Source organism: Oncorhynchus mykiss, chromosome 6, assembly GCF_013265735.2.
Source record: "Oncorhynchus mykiss isolate Arlee chromosome 6, USDA_OmykA_1.1, whole genome shotgun sequence".
In the NCBI taxonomy this organism is placed as follows: Eukaryota; Metazoa; Chordata; class Actinopteri; order Salmoniformes; family Salmonidae; genus Oncorhynchus; species Oncorhynchus mykiss.
In genome coordinates, this window is record NC_048570.1 from 32,188,159 (window position 1) to 32,202,572 (window position 14,414).

The following is a 14,414-nucleotide window of genomic DNA, read 5'->3' on the forward strand; positions in this document are numbered from 1 at the left end:
GGCAATGGTTCTCAATCCTGGTCCTGGGAACCCAAAGGGGGGCACATTTTAGTTTTTACCCTAGCACTACACACCTGATTCAAATCATCAAAGCCTTTCGATGAGTTGATCATTTGAATCAGCTGTGTAGTGCTAGGGCAAAAACTAAAATGTGCACCCCTTTGGGTTCCCAGGACCGGGATTGAGAACCAGTGCCCTAGGGCAACGTGTCTAGGTGGAATTTGTATTCTCTCTCTCTCTCGCTCTCTCTCTCCCCCGCGAAGCCCAAGGCTGACAGGGCGGGCGGGTCCTGCTCTCTCAGAGGCGGGTTTTCCGCAAAAGGGTTGGTTGATTTGCTATCGATCTGAGGAAGAGAGGAGAGGGGAGGATTCTTAGGTGAGGCCTGGAGAGAAAGAGAGAAAGAGAGAGGGAGAGGGGGCGAGAGAGAGAGAGCGAGAGAGAGCGAGAGAGCGGAGCCGAGATTTATTGCTACAACAAGACTAAACTCAACCAGGACGGAATAGCGCTGCTAGAGACAGGAAATATGATGCAGGGAGCGAAGAAGGAGTGAAAGTGTTTGGTGGAAGGACTGCTATTTTTCAATCGCTACTGTTTTCCCCCTTTCCTCCTCTCCTTTTCTTTCCATTCCTCCTCCCTGACCGATCGCATTCCGCGTAGAATCTGCACTTTAATGCCCCTGCGCACCCGAGGAGTGGAAGGAGAGAAGAGCAAGGAAGAAGAGAGCGAGGGAGAACAGAGCGAGGGAGAAGGAGAGCAGAGGCCTGACTTTAACGGAAACCCCGCCGCCGCACCTCACCCCTCTCCCCCGTGGCTGCCTGTCCCCTCTCCCCTCCTGGCCCTGCATGGACGGGGATGGGGAGAGCCGGATGTTGTTACCGCGGGGCTGAGCGCCTCGCATCCTCGCCTTCCCTGCGACCGCTGCTGCTGCTGATCGTCGCTCTCTGTTACGGGGCGCACAGAGGTAGGCTAACTAGATAACTTCAAATGTTGTTAATTTTCCTCAGTAGCCTCATCGGGACCTAGTTCCTTGTCCGCGGAAAACTTCAGATCGAGCGCTGTGATTGTGACTTAACAGTTAGAGGCTAATGGTGAGTTAATAACCAGTTAATAATGCCAAAACTAGGTATTTCGGATTGGCCTAGCATTTGGTTAAGATTAGTCTATAGTGCATTTTATAGGCCTGTGTGTTGTAGCCTATTGGAGTGTATTCGAACCTGAACCTCCCGTTGTCGTGTTATTGTCTGATATTGCTTGTCTCTTTCTCTCTCCCGCGGACCGGGAGCGCAGCAGTCAGAAGGGAAAGTGTTTCCTCCCCCATCGCTCTCTTGTTTCTCCGGAGTTTCTCCAGTGGTGGCTCTGCCGTGGGTCGCTATGGCTGACAGAGAAAGGGAAGGGTGGCTCTGCCGTGGGTCGCTATGGCTGATAGAGGAAGGGAAGGGTGGCTTTGCCGTGGGTCGCTATGGCTGATAGAGAAAGGGAAGGGTGGCTCTGCCGTGGGTCGCTATGGCTGATAGAGAAAGGGAAGGGTGGCTCTGCCGTGGGTCGCTATGGCTGATAGAGAAAGGGAAGGGTGGCTCTGCCGTGGGTCGCTATGGCTGATAGAGAAAGGGAAGGGTGGCTCTGCCGTGGGTCGCTATGGCTGATAGAGAAAGGGAAGGGTGGCTCTGCCGTGGGTCGCTATGGCTGATAGAGAAAGGGAAGGGTGGCTCTGCCGTGGGTCGCTATGGCTGATAGAGAAAGGGAAGGGTGGCTCTGCCGTGGGTCGCTATGGCTGATAGAGAAAGGGAAGGACTGGCTCTGCCGTGGGTCGCTATGGCTGATAGAGAAAGGGAAGGGTGGCTCTGCCATGGGTTGCTATGGCTGATAGAGAAAGGGAAGGATGGCTCTGCCGTGGGTCGCTATGGCTGATAGAGAAAGGGAAGTGTGGCTCTGCCATGGGTTGCTATGGCTGATAGAGAAAGGGAAGGGTGGCTCTGCCATGGGTTGCTATGGCTGATAGAGGAAGGGAAGGGTGGCTCTGCCGTGGGTCGCTATGGCTGATAGAGAAAGGGAAGGACTGGCTCAGCTGTAGGTCGCTATGGCTGATAGAGAAAGGGAAGGGTGGCTCTGCCATGGGTTGCTATGGCTGATAGAGAAAGGGAAGGATGGCTCTGCCGTGGGTCGCTATGGCTGATAGAGAAAGGGAAGTGTGGCTCTGCCATGGGTCGCTATGGCTGATAGAGGAAGGGAAGGGTGGCTCTGCCGTGGGTCGCTATGGCTGACAGAGAAAGGGAAGGGTGGCTCTGCCGTGGGTCGCTATGGCTGATAGAGAAAGGGAAGGGTGGCTCTGCCATGGGTCGCTATGGCTGATAGAGAAAGGGAAGTGTGGCTCTGCCGTGGGTCGCTATGGCTGATAGAAAAAGGGAAGGGTGGCTCTGCCGTGGGTCGCTATGGCTGATAGAGAAAGGGAAGTGTGGCTCTGCCGTGGGTCGCTATGGCTGATAGAGAAAGGGAAGGGTGGCTCTGCCGTGGGTCGCTATGGCTGATAGAGAAAGGGAAGTGTGGCTCTGCCGTGGGTTGCTATGGCTGATAGAGAAAGGGAAGGGTGGCTCTGCTGTGGGTCGCTATGGCTGATAGAGAAAGGGAAGGGTGGCTCTGCCGTGGGTCGCTATGGCTGACAGAGAAAGGGAAGTGTGGCTCTGCCGTGGGTCGCTATAGCTGACAGAGAAAGGGAAGTGTGGCTCTGCCGTGGGTCGCAATGGCTGATAGAGAAAGGGAAGGGTGGCTCTGCCGTGGGTCGCTATGGCTGATAGAGAAAGGGAAGGGTGGCTCTGCCGTGGGTCGCTATGGCTGATAGAGAAAGGGAAGGGTGGCTCTGTCGTGGGTCGATATGGCTGATAAAGGGAAGGGTGGCTCTGCCGTGGGTCGCTATGGCTGACAGAGAAAGGGAAGTGTGGCTCTGCCGTGGGTCGCTATGGCTGATAGAGAAAGGGAAGGGTGGCTCTGCTGATGTCTTGGTGTCAGGTCCTTTACATCCAGCCAGACTAACAAAGGCTTGTTGACACAGTTTTAAAATAGTGTAGGCTTATAATAATAATGGGAATGTAAATTATAATTCGGTATAATTATGTCACAAATGTATACATTTTAGCCTACTTTTACTTTTAATACACAAAAGAATATGAGTTCAGTGTAATAGGACCAAATGGAGACAATAGAATAGAATGACATGTAATAAACCAGAAAAGAACAGAACCAAATGGAAACAGTGTCATCAATAATCTGTTCTTAATTAAATTCATATGTATCAATAAAGGTTAAATAGAAAACAAAACAGAATATAATAGAACCATATAATCTGGAATATATTAGAAGGGAATCAAATCATACAGAAACTCTAGGATTGGTAAATAGAATATGCTAGAATACCAGAGGGTGGTAGTAGGCTACTTGAAGTCATCCTATAGAGGCTGGGTTTGCCCTTGTGACCCAGAGCTAGCTGACTGCTGTGCCTACACAGAGAGGCCTGTTCTGGACTGGCACTGTGACAGCCCACCACCCCTCTCTGGATGTCCCCCAGCCATAACCCAGACCCCAGGCCCTGTCATCCAGCCCGCGCTCATTGACTCTTGCGCGTATTTGTGTGTGTGTGTGCGCAGCAGTCACACCTCTGGTAATTCATTTAACACAGTCCCAGGCAGCTGGACATGACACTGTCTGTGCACAGTTCTGTTCAGTAGGGGGATGGGGACGGTTTGAGAAGCATGAAAAGCATGTTGACGCTCCCTGCCAATAAGAATTTACATTTGAAATCAGTTACATTTCAAATAATCTATTTAGAAGTTGGTCCTATTTCACTTTTCTAAGTTAGTTCAGGACGCCATATAACACATTTTACATTATAATTACATTTAATTGATTGACACTTTTCATTTATCAGCATGTCCTGTCTCATTGTGAATGTCAGATGTTGCAACGAGGAGATATACACAACACACTATTTAGATGACTTGGTGTGTGTGTGTGTGTGGCTAGCTAGTAACAAGACTTGGTGTGTGTGTTATAGTGTGTGTGTGTGTCTGTGTAGCTAGCTAGTAACAAGACTTGGTCTGTGTTATTGTGTTGAGGGTGTGTTGTGTGTAGCTAGCTGGTCTGTGTGTTATTGTGTTGAGGGTGTGGTGTGTGTAGCTAGCTGGTCTGTGTGTTATTGTGTTGAGGGTGTGGTGTGTGTAGCTAGCTGGTCTGTGTGTTATTGTGTTGAGGGTGTGGTGTGTGTAGCTAGCTGGTCTGTGTGTTATTGTGTTGAGGGTGTGGTGTGTGTAGCTAGCTGGTCTGTGTGTTATTGTGTTGAGGGTGTGGTGTGTGTAGCTAGCTGGTCTGTGTGTTATTGTGTTGAGGGTGTGGTGTGTGTAGCTAGCTGGTCTGTGTGTTATTGTGTTGAGGGTGTGGTGTGTGTAGCTAGCTGGTCTGTGTGTTATTGTGTTGAGGGTGTGGTGTGTGTAGCTAGCTGGTCTGTGTATTATTGTGTTGAGGGTGTGGTGTGTGTAGCTAGCTGGTAACAAGGCTCCACAGCTGTCTTCTCATAGTGCTCATCACCACCGGACGCATCAGACCAGCTGGGGAGTCATCAGCTATCACTCCTGATATTATATTGCAGTGTCATTACCGCCAGCCATCCCCACAATTTACCGTTATTCAGCCCTGTGTGTGTGTGTGTGTGTGTGTGTGTGTGTGTGTGTGTGTGTGTGTGTGTGTGTGTGTGTGTGTGTGTGTGTGTGTGTGTGTGTGTGTGTGTGTGTGTGTGTGTGTGTGAGTGTGTGTGTGTGGACTTAAACAGAAGTGAGTGTTGTCTGAAGCGGAGGCCAGAGCAGCTGTGTATTGTCCCACAGTCAGTCACAGTTATCAGTACATTCATACTAGACGCACTGCACAAAGACCAGTGTGATCAGAAAGACCTGGAGACGCACGTGTTTGCTGTGGAGTTTTACTCTCAAGATTCAGCCTGAGAATGAGAATGTGTGTAGTCGTTCACTCATTGTATCTGTGAGTAACTCTCTGTGTGAGTGAGTGAGTGAGTGAGGGAGTGAGTGAGTGAGTGAGTGAGTGAGTGAGTGAGTGAGTGAGTGAGTGAGGGAGTGAGGGAGTGAGTGAGTGAGTGAGTGAGTGAGAGAGAGAGCGCAGTGGGCTCTGGATCCTTGGTGTTTAAGTAAATACAACACTGATCAAAGACAAACGTTTACTTTAAAACTGGAAATCAACCAATCCTCCATTGGTAACACAATGGAAAGGCCAAGTGCTTTATTATCTAAATGTTGGAAGTGTGTGGGCGACGAAGAGAGACGACATGGTGCATGTGACCATGAGGCAGAGAATGGTGTGGGTGCTGGAGATGGGGGTATGAGCAGGTGGGTCTGGGCATGGTCATGTCCTTAATGTTTGTTTGTGTTTGTATGCTGTCATTTGTATGTGTATGTTTTGTATTGTTTGAAAAAAGATATACAACACGGATCAGTGGCTGGGAGGAGAAGTGACTCCTGGACAGGGAGAGGGGTGGGCTATGTCTGGCCTCTGCCCACACACGGCTGAGTGAGACTGAGTCGGGATCTCTCACCAGGAGTCCAGTTTGAATGTGTCATTCTGTAAACACTGGGATGTAGAAAACTCATTTGTCCTTTAAGGGAAGCCTGGAAGGGTCAGACGATAATGTTAGCATTGTGTGGATGTGTGTGTCTGTGTGTGTGTGTGTGTGTGTGTGGCATCCAGTTGTTATTTGATTTCCTTATTTCAGTAAAAATCTGTTTGATATGGGGAAAGTGGAGATTGATCGACACAGAGATACCAACTGTACGTAGACACACTCCACCTGGAGAACTAATTGAATCATCAGTTATACTGTAAAAATAGAGTTGGATTCATGATGAGGATTTGGATTAGTTCTAAGGCTCTGGGTCTAGGCTTTCAGAGGTGTGTGTGTTTGTGGCTGTGTGTTAGCTGAGGAGTAGTGTCAGTATTTAACACACTGGAGGGACATTCTAACCCAGAGTGTGAGTGGAGTGATATATTGTGTACCCTCCCTCTAATACCCACCGCAATACTGCCCCCACCTGGTAGGATCAGGTACTGACACACACAGTGAGAGAGGGTTGGCTTTCTGCAAACATTCCTCTTCTCCTTTCTTATCCCTTTATCATATGGTTCAGTGCATTCACACCAAGACAACTATGGACGTGTTTGCTTTATCTCTGTATACACCAGGGGAACTAGGCCTATTGTTAGCATTAGTTCTATGTGTGAATAGACCTATGCTGCGTGTGTATTCATGTGGCTGTGTGTGTGTGTTCATGTGGCCGTGTTTGTGCTGGTGTCTGTTAGTAAATCATGCCATAATCAGATGAGCTTTGACAGTGCGTGTTGTTGGCAGTGGAAGCAGAGCCAGGATCCTTTCAGAGATAGTTATTAGTGTGTGTGTGTGTGTGTGTGTGTGTGTGTGTGTGTGTGTGTGTGTGTGTGTGTGTGTGTGTTTGTTTCTGCTTTAGAGAGCCTCTGGTCTAATCTAATAGGAGCTCACTGTGGCTGATACATTAGGCCTGGCCTCTCCTCTTCTCTCTCTCTCTCTTCTCTCCTCCTCTTCTCTCTCTCTCTCTCTCTCTTCTCTCCTCCTCTTCTCTCCTCCTCTCTTCCCCTTCTCTCCTCCTCTTCTCTCTCTCTCCTCCTCTCCTCCTCTTCGCTCCTCCTCCTCTTCTCTCTTCCTCTCCTCTCCTCTTCTTCTCTCTCTTTCTCTCCTCCTCTTCTCTCCTCCTCTCTTCTTCTTCTCTCCTCCTCTTCTCTCTCTCATCCTCTCCTCTTCGCTCCTCCTCTTCTCTCTCCTCTCCTTCTCTCCTCCAGTTCTCTCTTCTTCTCCTCCTCTTCTCTCTCTCTTCTCTTAGTCAGGCTGACACTGAGACCTCTGAAGAACTTCTAGATCTTTCCTCTTTTATAGCTCAGACACACCAGGACAACGGTTCAAAGCAGTGGGTGGCTGTCGTATCACCCCTGACCAAGATATCAAACTTCTTTCAACAACAACAAACGATGAGACCATACCATGAACACGGGGCCATGATAGTCTGGAGAAGGACAAGCTTCATCAGACAGCATAGAGGATCTAACAGTGTGGATGTGTGTGATCTGTTATTCTTCCACTCTGTGTCTCTGCCTTATCTCTGGCTCTGTGGGAAAGTCTGCAAGTCTCTATTTGAGTCTCTCAGCACTGCTCTTTGTTCTGGTTTCTAAAAGTCATAAAGCAGTGTTACTGTACACACACACGCACACGCACACACGCGCCCGCACACACACACACACACACGCCAGCCTGTTCTTTCTCAGCTTTACTGGTTTAATATAAACAGGCCAGTAGCGTTGTGTTAATTTGGGCCATAGAGATCAAAGCTCCTAACCGACCTGACTCTGTGTGTGTGTGTGTGTGTGTGTGTGTGTGTGTGTGTGTGTGTGTGTTTGTGTGTGTGTGTGTAAATGAATGCGAGAGCTTTCCTACAGATGTATGTCATGCCAAAGCCAAAACCCAATGACTATGAGTTTCTATGACAGCCTTGGTCTGGCACACATACAGTGCCTTGCGAAAGTATTCGGCCCCCTTGAACTTTGCGACCTTTTGACACATTTCAGGCTTCAAACATAAAGATATAAAACTGTATTTTTTTGTGAAGAATCAACAACAAGTGGGACACAATCATGAAGTGGAACGACATTTATTGGATATTTCAAACTTTTTTAACAAATCAAAAACTGAAAAATTGGGTGTGCAAAATTATTCAGCCCCTTTACTTTCAGTGCAGCAAACTCTCTCCAGAAGTTCAGTGAGAATCTCTGAATGATCCAATGTTGACCTAAATGACTAATGATGATAAATACAATCCACCTGTGTGTAATCAAGTCTCCGTATAAATGCACCTGCACTGTGATAGTCTCAGAGGTCCGTTAAAAGCGCAGAGAGCATCATGAAGAACAAGGAACACACCAGGCAGGTCCGAGATACTGTTGTGAAGAAGTTTAAAGTTGGATTTGGATACAAAAAGATTTCCCAAGCTTTAAACATCCCAAGGAGCACTGTGCAAGCGATAATATTGAAATGGAAGGAGTATCAGACCACTGCAAATCTACCAAGACCTGGCCGTCCCTCTAAACTTTCAGCTCATACAAGGAGAAGACTGATCAGAGATGCAGCCAAGAGGCCCATGATCACTCTGGATGAACTGCAGAGATCTACAGCTGAGGTGGGAGACTCTGTCCATAGGACAACAATCAGTCGTATATTGCACAAATCTGGCCTTTATGGAAGAGTGGCAAGAAGAAAGCAACAATGCAAAACGTTATGTTTGGCGTAAAAGCAACACAGCTGAACACACCATCCCCACTGTCAAACATGGTGGTGGCAGCATCATGGTTTGGGCCTGCTTGTCTTCAGCAGGGACAGGGAAGATGGTTACAATTGATGGGAAGATGGATGGAGCCAAATACAGGACCATTCTGGAAGAAAACCTGATGGAGTCTGCAAAAGACCTGAGACTGGGACGGAGATTTGTCTTCCAACAAGATAATGATCCAAAACATAAAGCAACATCTACAATGGAATGGTTCAAAAATAAACATATCCAGGTGTTAGAATGGCCAAGTCAAAGTCCAGACCTGAATCCAATCGAGAATCTGTGGAAAGAACTGAAAACTGCTGTTCACAAATGCTCTCCATCCAACCTCACTGAGCTCGAGCTGTTTTGCAAGGAGGAATGGGAAAAAATGTCAGTCTCTCGATGTGCAAAACTGATAGAGACATACCCCAAGCGACTTACAGCTGTAATCGCAGCAAAAGGTGGCGCTACAAAGTATTAACTTAAGGGGGCTGAATAATTTTGCACGCCCAATTTTTCAGTTTTTGATTTATTAAAAAAGTTAGAAATATCCAATAAATGTCGTTCCACTTCATGATTGTGTCCCACTTGTTGTTGATTCTTCACAAAAAAATACAGTTTTATATCTTTATGTTTGAAGCCTGAAATGTGTCAAAAGGTCGCAAAGTTCAAGGGGGCCGAATACTTTCGCAAGGCACTGTACCATCTGCACCACGTGTTCTCTATCGGTCTTTGGTACCATGAAGGAACATTGATGTTCTGCATGTATGCCGGCCCGCCAGGGCCACTGGTACTGTATTAGTGCTGTAATAATAGAACTGTAATATTATTGTAGTTGTACCATAGTACTGACTGTTAGTATGTGTGTGTTTCTCCAGGTCATTGCCAGGTGGCCACCCCTCAGTGTCGTATCCACAAGTGCACCACAGACTTTGTGTCCCTGACGTCTCACCTGACCCCAGCGCTGGATGGCTTTGCCGTAGAGTTCTGTAAGGCTCTGAGGTCCTACAGCGCCTGCACCCAGAGGACAGCCAAGTCCTGTAGGGGCAACCTGGTCTTCCACTCTGCTGTCCTGGGCATCTCAGACCTCATGACCCAGAGAAACTGCTCCCGTGACGGGCCCACCTCCTCCACACACCCCGAGATACAATCAGAGCCCTGCAACTACCACAGCCGCACCCAGCACACTCACCCACACCCTCACTCTCACACGCACACTACCACGCGGCCGGGTTACCTGTTCTGCGGGCTGTTTGGGGATCCCCATCTGCGGACGTTTAAGGACAGCTTCCAGACCTGCAAGGTGGAAGGGGCGTGGCCGCTGATTGATAACGACTTCTTGTCTGTGCAGGTGACCAACGTTCCTGTGGTAACGGGATCCAGCGCCACAGCGACCAATAAGGTGAGGGGAAATCCGTACGGTATATTACTGTGTATTGAAATGAAAGCCTCGGCACTTAACTAGTTAAAAAAAGAAAGAATAATAACTCCTTCCTACATGGTTCAGAACAGGTGCAAGTCCACAAAGTAGAAAGTTATACACTAATAAATACAGGAAGACTGTTTTGTTTCAATATAAAACAAAAACCTTTATTTGGAGCATGTTCCATCTTGTAGGGAATTAGTATATTGAGAAGAGAACAGGCCCCAGTATAGAGCCCTGAGGTACTCCCTCGATAAGACGTCTGATAAATGGAGGTTCTTACCCAGCTCTCCACTGAAGCAGCAGTGTTGTAAAGATGCAGTAAACAGTACATTCTGGGATGGGAGAAAAGAGGTTGAGAGTGATGTGCAGAATAAATAAACCGTCTAGTATGAAGAGCTTTGCAGCTGCAGCCTGGCCCAGATAGGTTTTATAGCAACTCCCTTCTCTCTCTTTTTGAAACCTCTTTTTACGTGTTGCGTTTTCACTTTGCAGACTGTGTTAGTCTTTTTGTGTTCTAGTTTGAGTTTACTGAATGGCTGGTGTGTGTGTCTATAGTCACCTCTGAGCTGCTGTGTCTCAGAGAAAGAGCTCTTTTCGTCGAGAACACACACACACACACACACACACAGGTGCGAGGAGAGCAGAGTGAACAGTTGAGTCTTGTGACTAACACTTGTGACTAACGTGGTGTTGGAATCCTAACTTAGTTAATGGCTGCTTATAGCATGACCCCTAATACCCTGAAATGAGCGGCGCGTGAAAGGAACCACTATGTGTGTGTGTCAGCAGAGGGCCCGAGACCTTTCACACACATATGGCTTTAAGCAGGTTACGGTCGAGAACGAGGGGCGCCATACCATAAAAAGACAAAAACGCACACACACATGGACACACAACACAGACACAGACACAGACACACAACACAGACACAGACACACAACACAGACACAGACACACAACACAGACACAGACACAGACACATGGACAGACACACAACACAGACACAGACACACAACACAGACACAGACACAGACACAGGCTGAGAAGGTCTTTAGACGTCACTAAGTCAGTTCTGTGGTGGCCAAGCGGCCATGTTGCCCCCCACCCAGGGGATAGTTGTACGACTGGTGCTCTGACCCTGTGTCAGGGGTGGGGCTCGCTATTCGTTCTAATTATTAGCACACACACACCCGTGACTGCGCCTGCAGCTCCTGGCCTCATCCCTCATCGCTGACAACTGGACAAAGCAGTCATTCATGCTATCACTAATGCTAACCCTAAGACTGTGTGGCTATGGCCACAGCCTTGCGGATACAGTTGGAGGACCCGGCTAAGGCTAACACCATGCCACTGCTAGCCGTTAGCCTGGGTGTGTTTGCTTAGCTGTGCCTGCTAATCACGGCTTGTTAAAAAGTAATTGGGTCATTGCTAAAATGGATTCTGTGGCGAGTTAATGGCATGGGTGTTTGTGTGTGTGTGTAGGTGTGTGTCTGTGTGTAGGTGTGTGCGTGTTTGTGTAAGACAGAGTTGGGCTGAGCCCTCTGACAAATATGATTTCAGCTCGTTTTCAGGGCACATGGGTGTGTGTGTGTGTTTGTGTGTGTGTGTGTCTATGTAACCAATAAATAACACAGTAAAAGCCATTTATAGTTTATATTGTAGTGTTGTATATTAGTTGTCAGTGTGCAGTCAGTGTCCTCTTTGCTGCAAAGAATTGGGGTTTGAACAAAACAAGTGAAGGTCAATATCCTTGCCATGTTTGTAATGTAAGATATTATAAAGTGTCTGGAAAAGCTGTTTTTAACCTGTTTTTAACCTTGTTTTACACAAATATCAAAGTTATTGTGTGTCTGGTCATACGATGACCTTTTTGTGTGCCCATAGATCACCATCATATTCAAGCCCTTTGAGGAGTGTACAGACCAGCGTGTTTACCAGGCAGTAACAGATGACCTGCCCGCTGCCTTCGTAGACGGTACCGTGAGCAGCGGGGCCCCCAACCACAACGTTAACGGGAATAACGGTGACTCTACCGGTAAGGTACGGGCGCTGTGGATCTCGGAGCGTAGCCCCGGTCACCACGTGGAGCTGCACGCCGGCTACATCGGCGTGACGGTTATCGTACGACAGCTGGGGCGCTACCTGACCCTGGCGGTGCGCATCCCGGAGGAGATGGCCCATGCCTACGACGCTACGCAGGACCTGCAGCTCTGCCTCAACGGATGTCCCACCTCGGAACGCATCGACCGGGGAGGTCACCTGCCACTGCCTCTCCCTCTACCCCCTCCAGCCCTGGGCTTACATCTCCAGCAGCCACACGGCCAGGGCAAGGGCCAGCCCTCCCACACGGCTCCCTACAGCGCCCCCCAGTGGTTCAGTGTGGAGGGTGCACGGGCACGCTGCAGGGAGCAGCTGGAGTTACAGGATATTTATTTCCACTCATGTGTGTTTGACCTCATGACCACCGGGGACGCTAACTTCACGGCAGCAGCGTTCAGCGCTCTGAAGGACATGGAGAGTCTCCACCCCCACCGGGAACGCTGGAGGATCTTCCCACAAAGCTCTGCCGACACCTCCCAGCCTATCACATGGCTCCTACTGCTCACTCTCTTTGCGCTCGGCTCTGCACTGGTATAGCGTTTGTGTGTGTGTGTGTGTGTGTGTGTGTGTGGTGTGTGTGTGTGTGTGTGTGTGTGTGTGTGTGTGTGTGTGTTCATATAGAGCCCCTAGCTGAGCTGTAGGATAAAGTTCCCTCTATGCAGATCTAAGGTCAGTTTTGTGTTTTCCCCTAACGGTTATGATTGAGGAGGGTAAACTAAGCTGATCCTGGATCTGTGTCTAAGAGAAACTTCTAACCAGAGCCCCTCTGGAGATTTCACTTTTTATTCTTCTTGGTGAAAAGAGAATAGTTGACTGAACACCCTAAGGCATATTACTGCCATAAAGGTGGCACAGCTGGCATCTGAACAGATTCCACGACACTCCTGTGTTCTTCCCATCTCTGCTGTGTGGGACCTAGCAGGCTTCCTGGAGATGATGACCTGTCTATATGTGAGGATTAGCAACCAACACTCCAACCTGTGTGTGTATATTGTAGAAACACACTCCAGACTGTAAATAGTGTGTGTGACGTATCCTGGAACGCTGGATGGCGTTGTTTTGGTTTTTATTTTTGCGTGATTTTGTTGTGATAGTTTTTTTTTTATACCTCATAGACAGAGGACGTTGTTTTAAGAGAAGCACTTTATTTAGATTTTTTGCTAAATCCACACCAGTGTTCCCCCTCTCCCCTTTCAACCCCACCCCCCCACTCTCTTCCCCTTCCACCCCACCCCCCCCACTCTCTTCCCCTTTCAACCCCACCCCCCACTCTCTTCCCCTTTCAACCCCACCCCCCCACTCTCTTCCCCTTCCACCCCACCCCCCCACTCTCTTCCCCTTTCAACCCCACCCCCCACTCTCTTCCCCTTTCAACCCCACCCCCCCCACTCTCTTCCCCTTTCAACCCCACCCCCCCACTCTCTTCCCCTTTCAACCCCACCCCCCACTCTCTTCCCCTTTCAACCCCACCCCCCACTCTCTTCCCCTTCCACCCCACCCCCCCACTCTCTTCCCCATCCACCCCACCCCCCCACTCTCTTCCCCATCCACCCCACCCCCCCACTCTCTTCCCCATCGAACCCACCCCCCACTCTCTTCCCATTCCACCCCCCACTCTCTTCCCCATCCACCCCACCCCCCACTCTCTTCCCATTCCACCCCACCCCCACACTCTCTTCCCCTTTCAACCCCACCCCCCCACTCTCTTCCCCCTCACCATTTCCCCCTCCCCAACCCCTCAAACTCTCCCCCTACATGGCCCTTCTTTAGAGTCTAAGGAGCCATATCAATGACCCCCTCTCTCCACTGCCCCCTACCATCCTCCAACAGCCCAAGCTGTGGATTTCATCTGCAGTTTTGTCACTCACAGTGCAAATCTCAAATGACACCTGATTCCCTGCAGTATGCTACTTTTCACCATAGGGAGATAGGGCATGTAGTGAACTAAACAGTGAACTATATAGGAGATAGGGAGCCATTTGAGACAGTTAACCAGCTCACTAACACAGTGAGGTGGAACCTCTGTTTTAAAGCAGAGATTCCAAAGGCAGTTGAGTTGATTTAGCCTCTGTTCTATAATAACTTAATGTGAGCTATTTTCTGTTGAATGTATTCTGTATGGTACCATAGCAGCTGTTCAGAACAGTTTCAGACCCACCATTACCGTTCAATGTTTGATTATCATTTACAGTATATCTGCAAATACTGTGTGTGTGTGTGTGTGTGTGTGTGTGTGTGTGTGTGTGCGTGCGCAAGTTAGCGTGTTTTACCTGGCTTATTGTCTAAGGACTGAAGAGACAGTCCTCTTTTTATGAAGGTATTCACTGTTCACTGCTCGTTCACACTGCTGTATTGACTATGACCTGCTCTTACTGAGTTTTCTTACTGGCGCTACATTTCAGCTGGTGGTAACAGTTCAATCCATTTACCAAACAGCTTTGACTATCAGCTTTTCTATGTTGTGTGTTTCTCTATGAGTGTTCAGTTTGCTTGCTGTTGCAACC

At 48.7% G+C, this 14,414-nt stretch overlaps 1 protein-coding gene across 1 annotated transcript; it reads left to right on the forward strand.

The window, feature by feature from the left end:
• Positions 1-271: 271 nt before the first annotated feature.
• rgmb (repulsive guidance molecule BMP co-receptor b) lies at positions 272-13,206 on the forward strand. The gene is made up of 3 exons (XM_021606201.2): positions 272-961; positions 9,263-9,786; positions 11,695-13,206. The coding sequence occupies exons 1-3, from the start codon at positions 853-855 to the stop codon at positions 12,445-12,447; spliced, it is 1,386 nt and encodes a 461-aa protein (XP_021461876.2). The 5' UTR covers positions 272-852; the 3' UTR covers positions 12,448-13,206.
• The last annotated feature ends 1,208 nt before the right edge of the window (positions 13,207-14,414 follow it).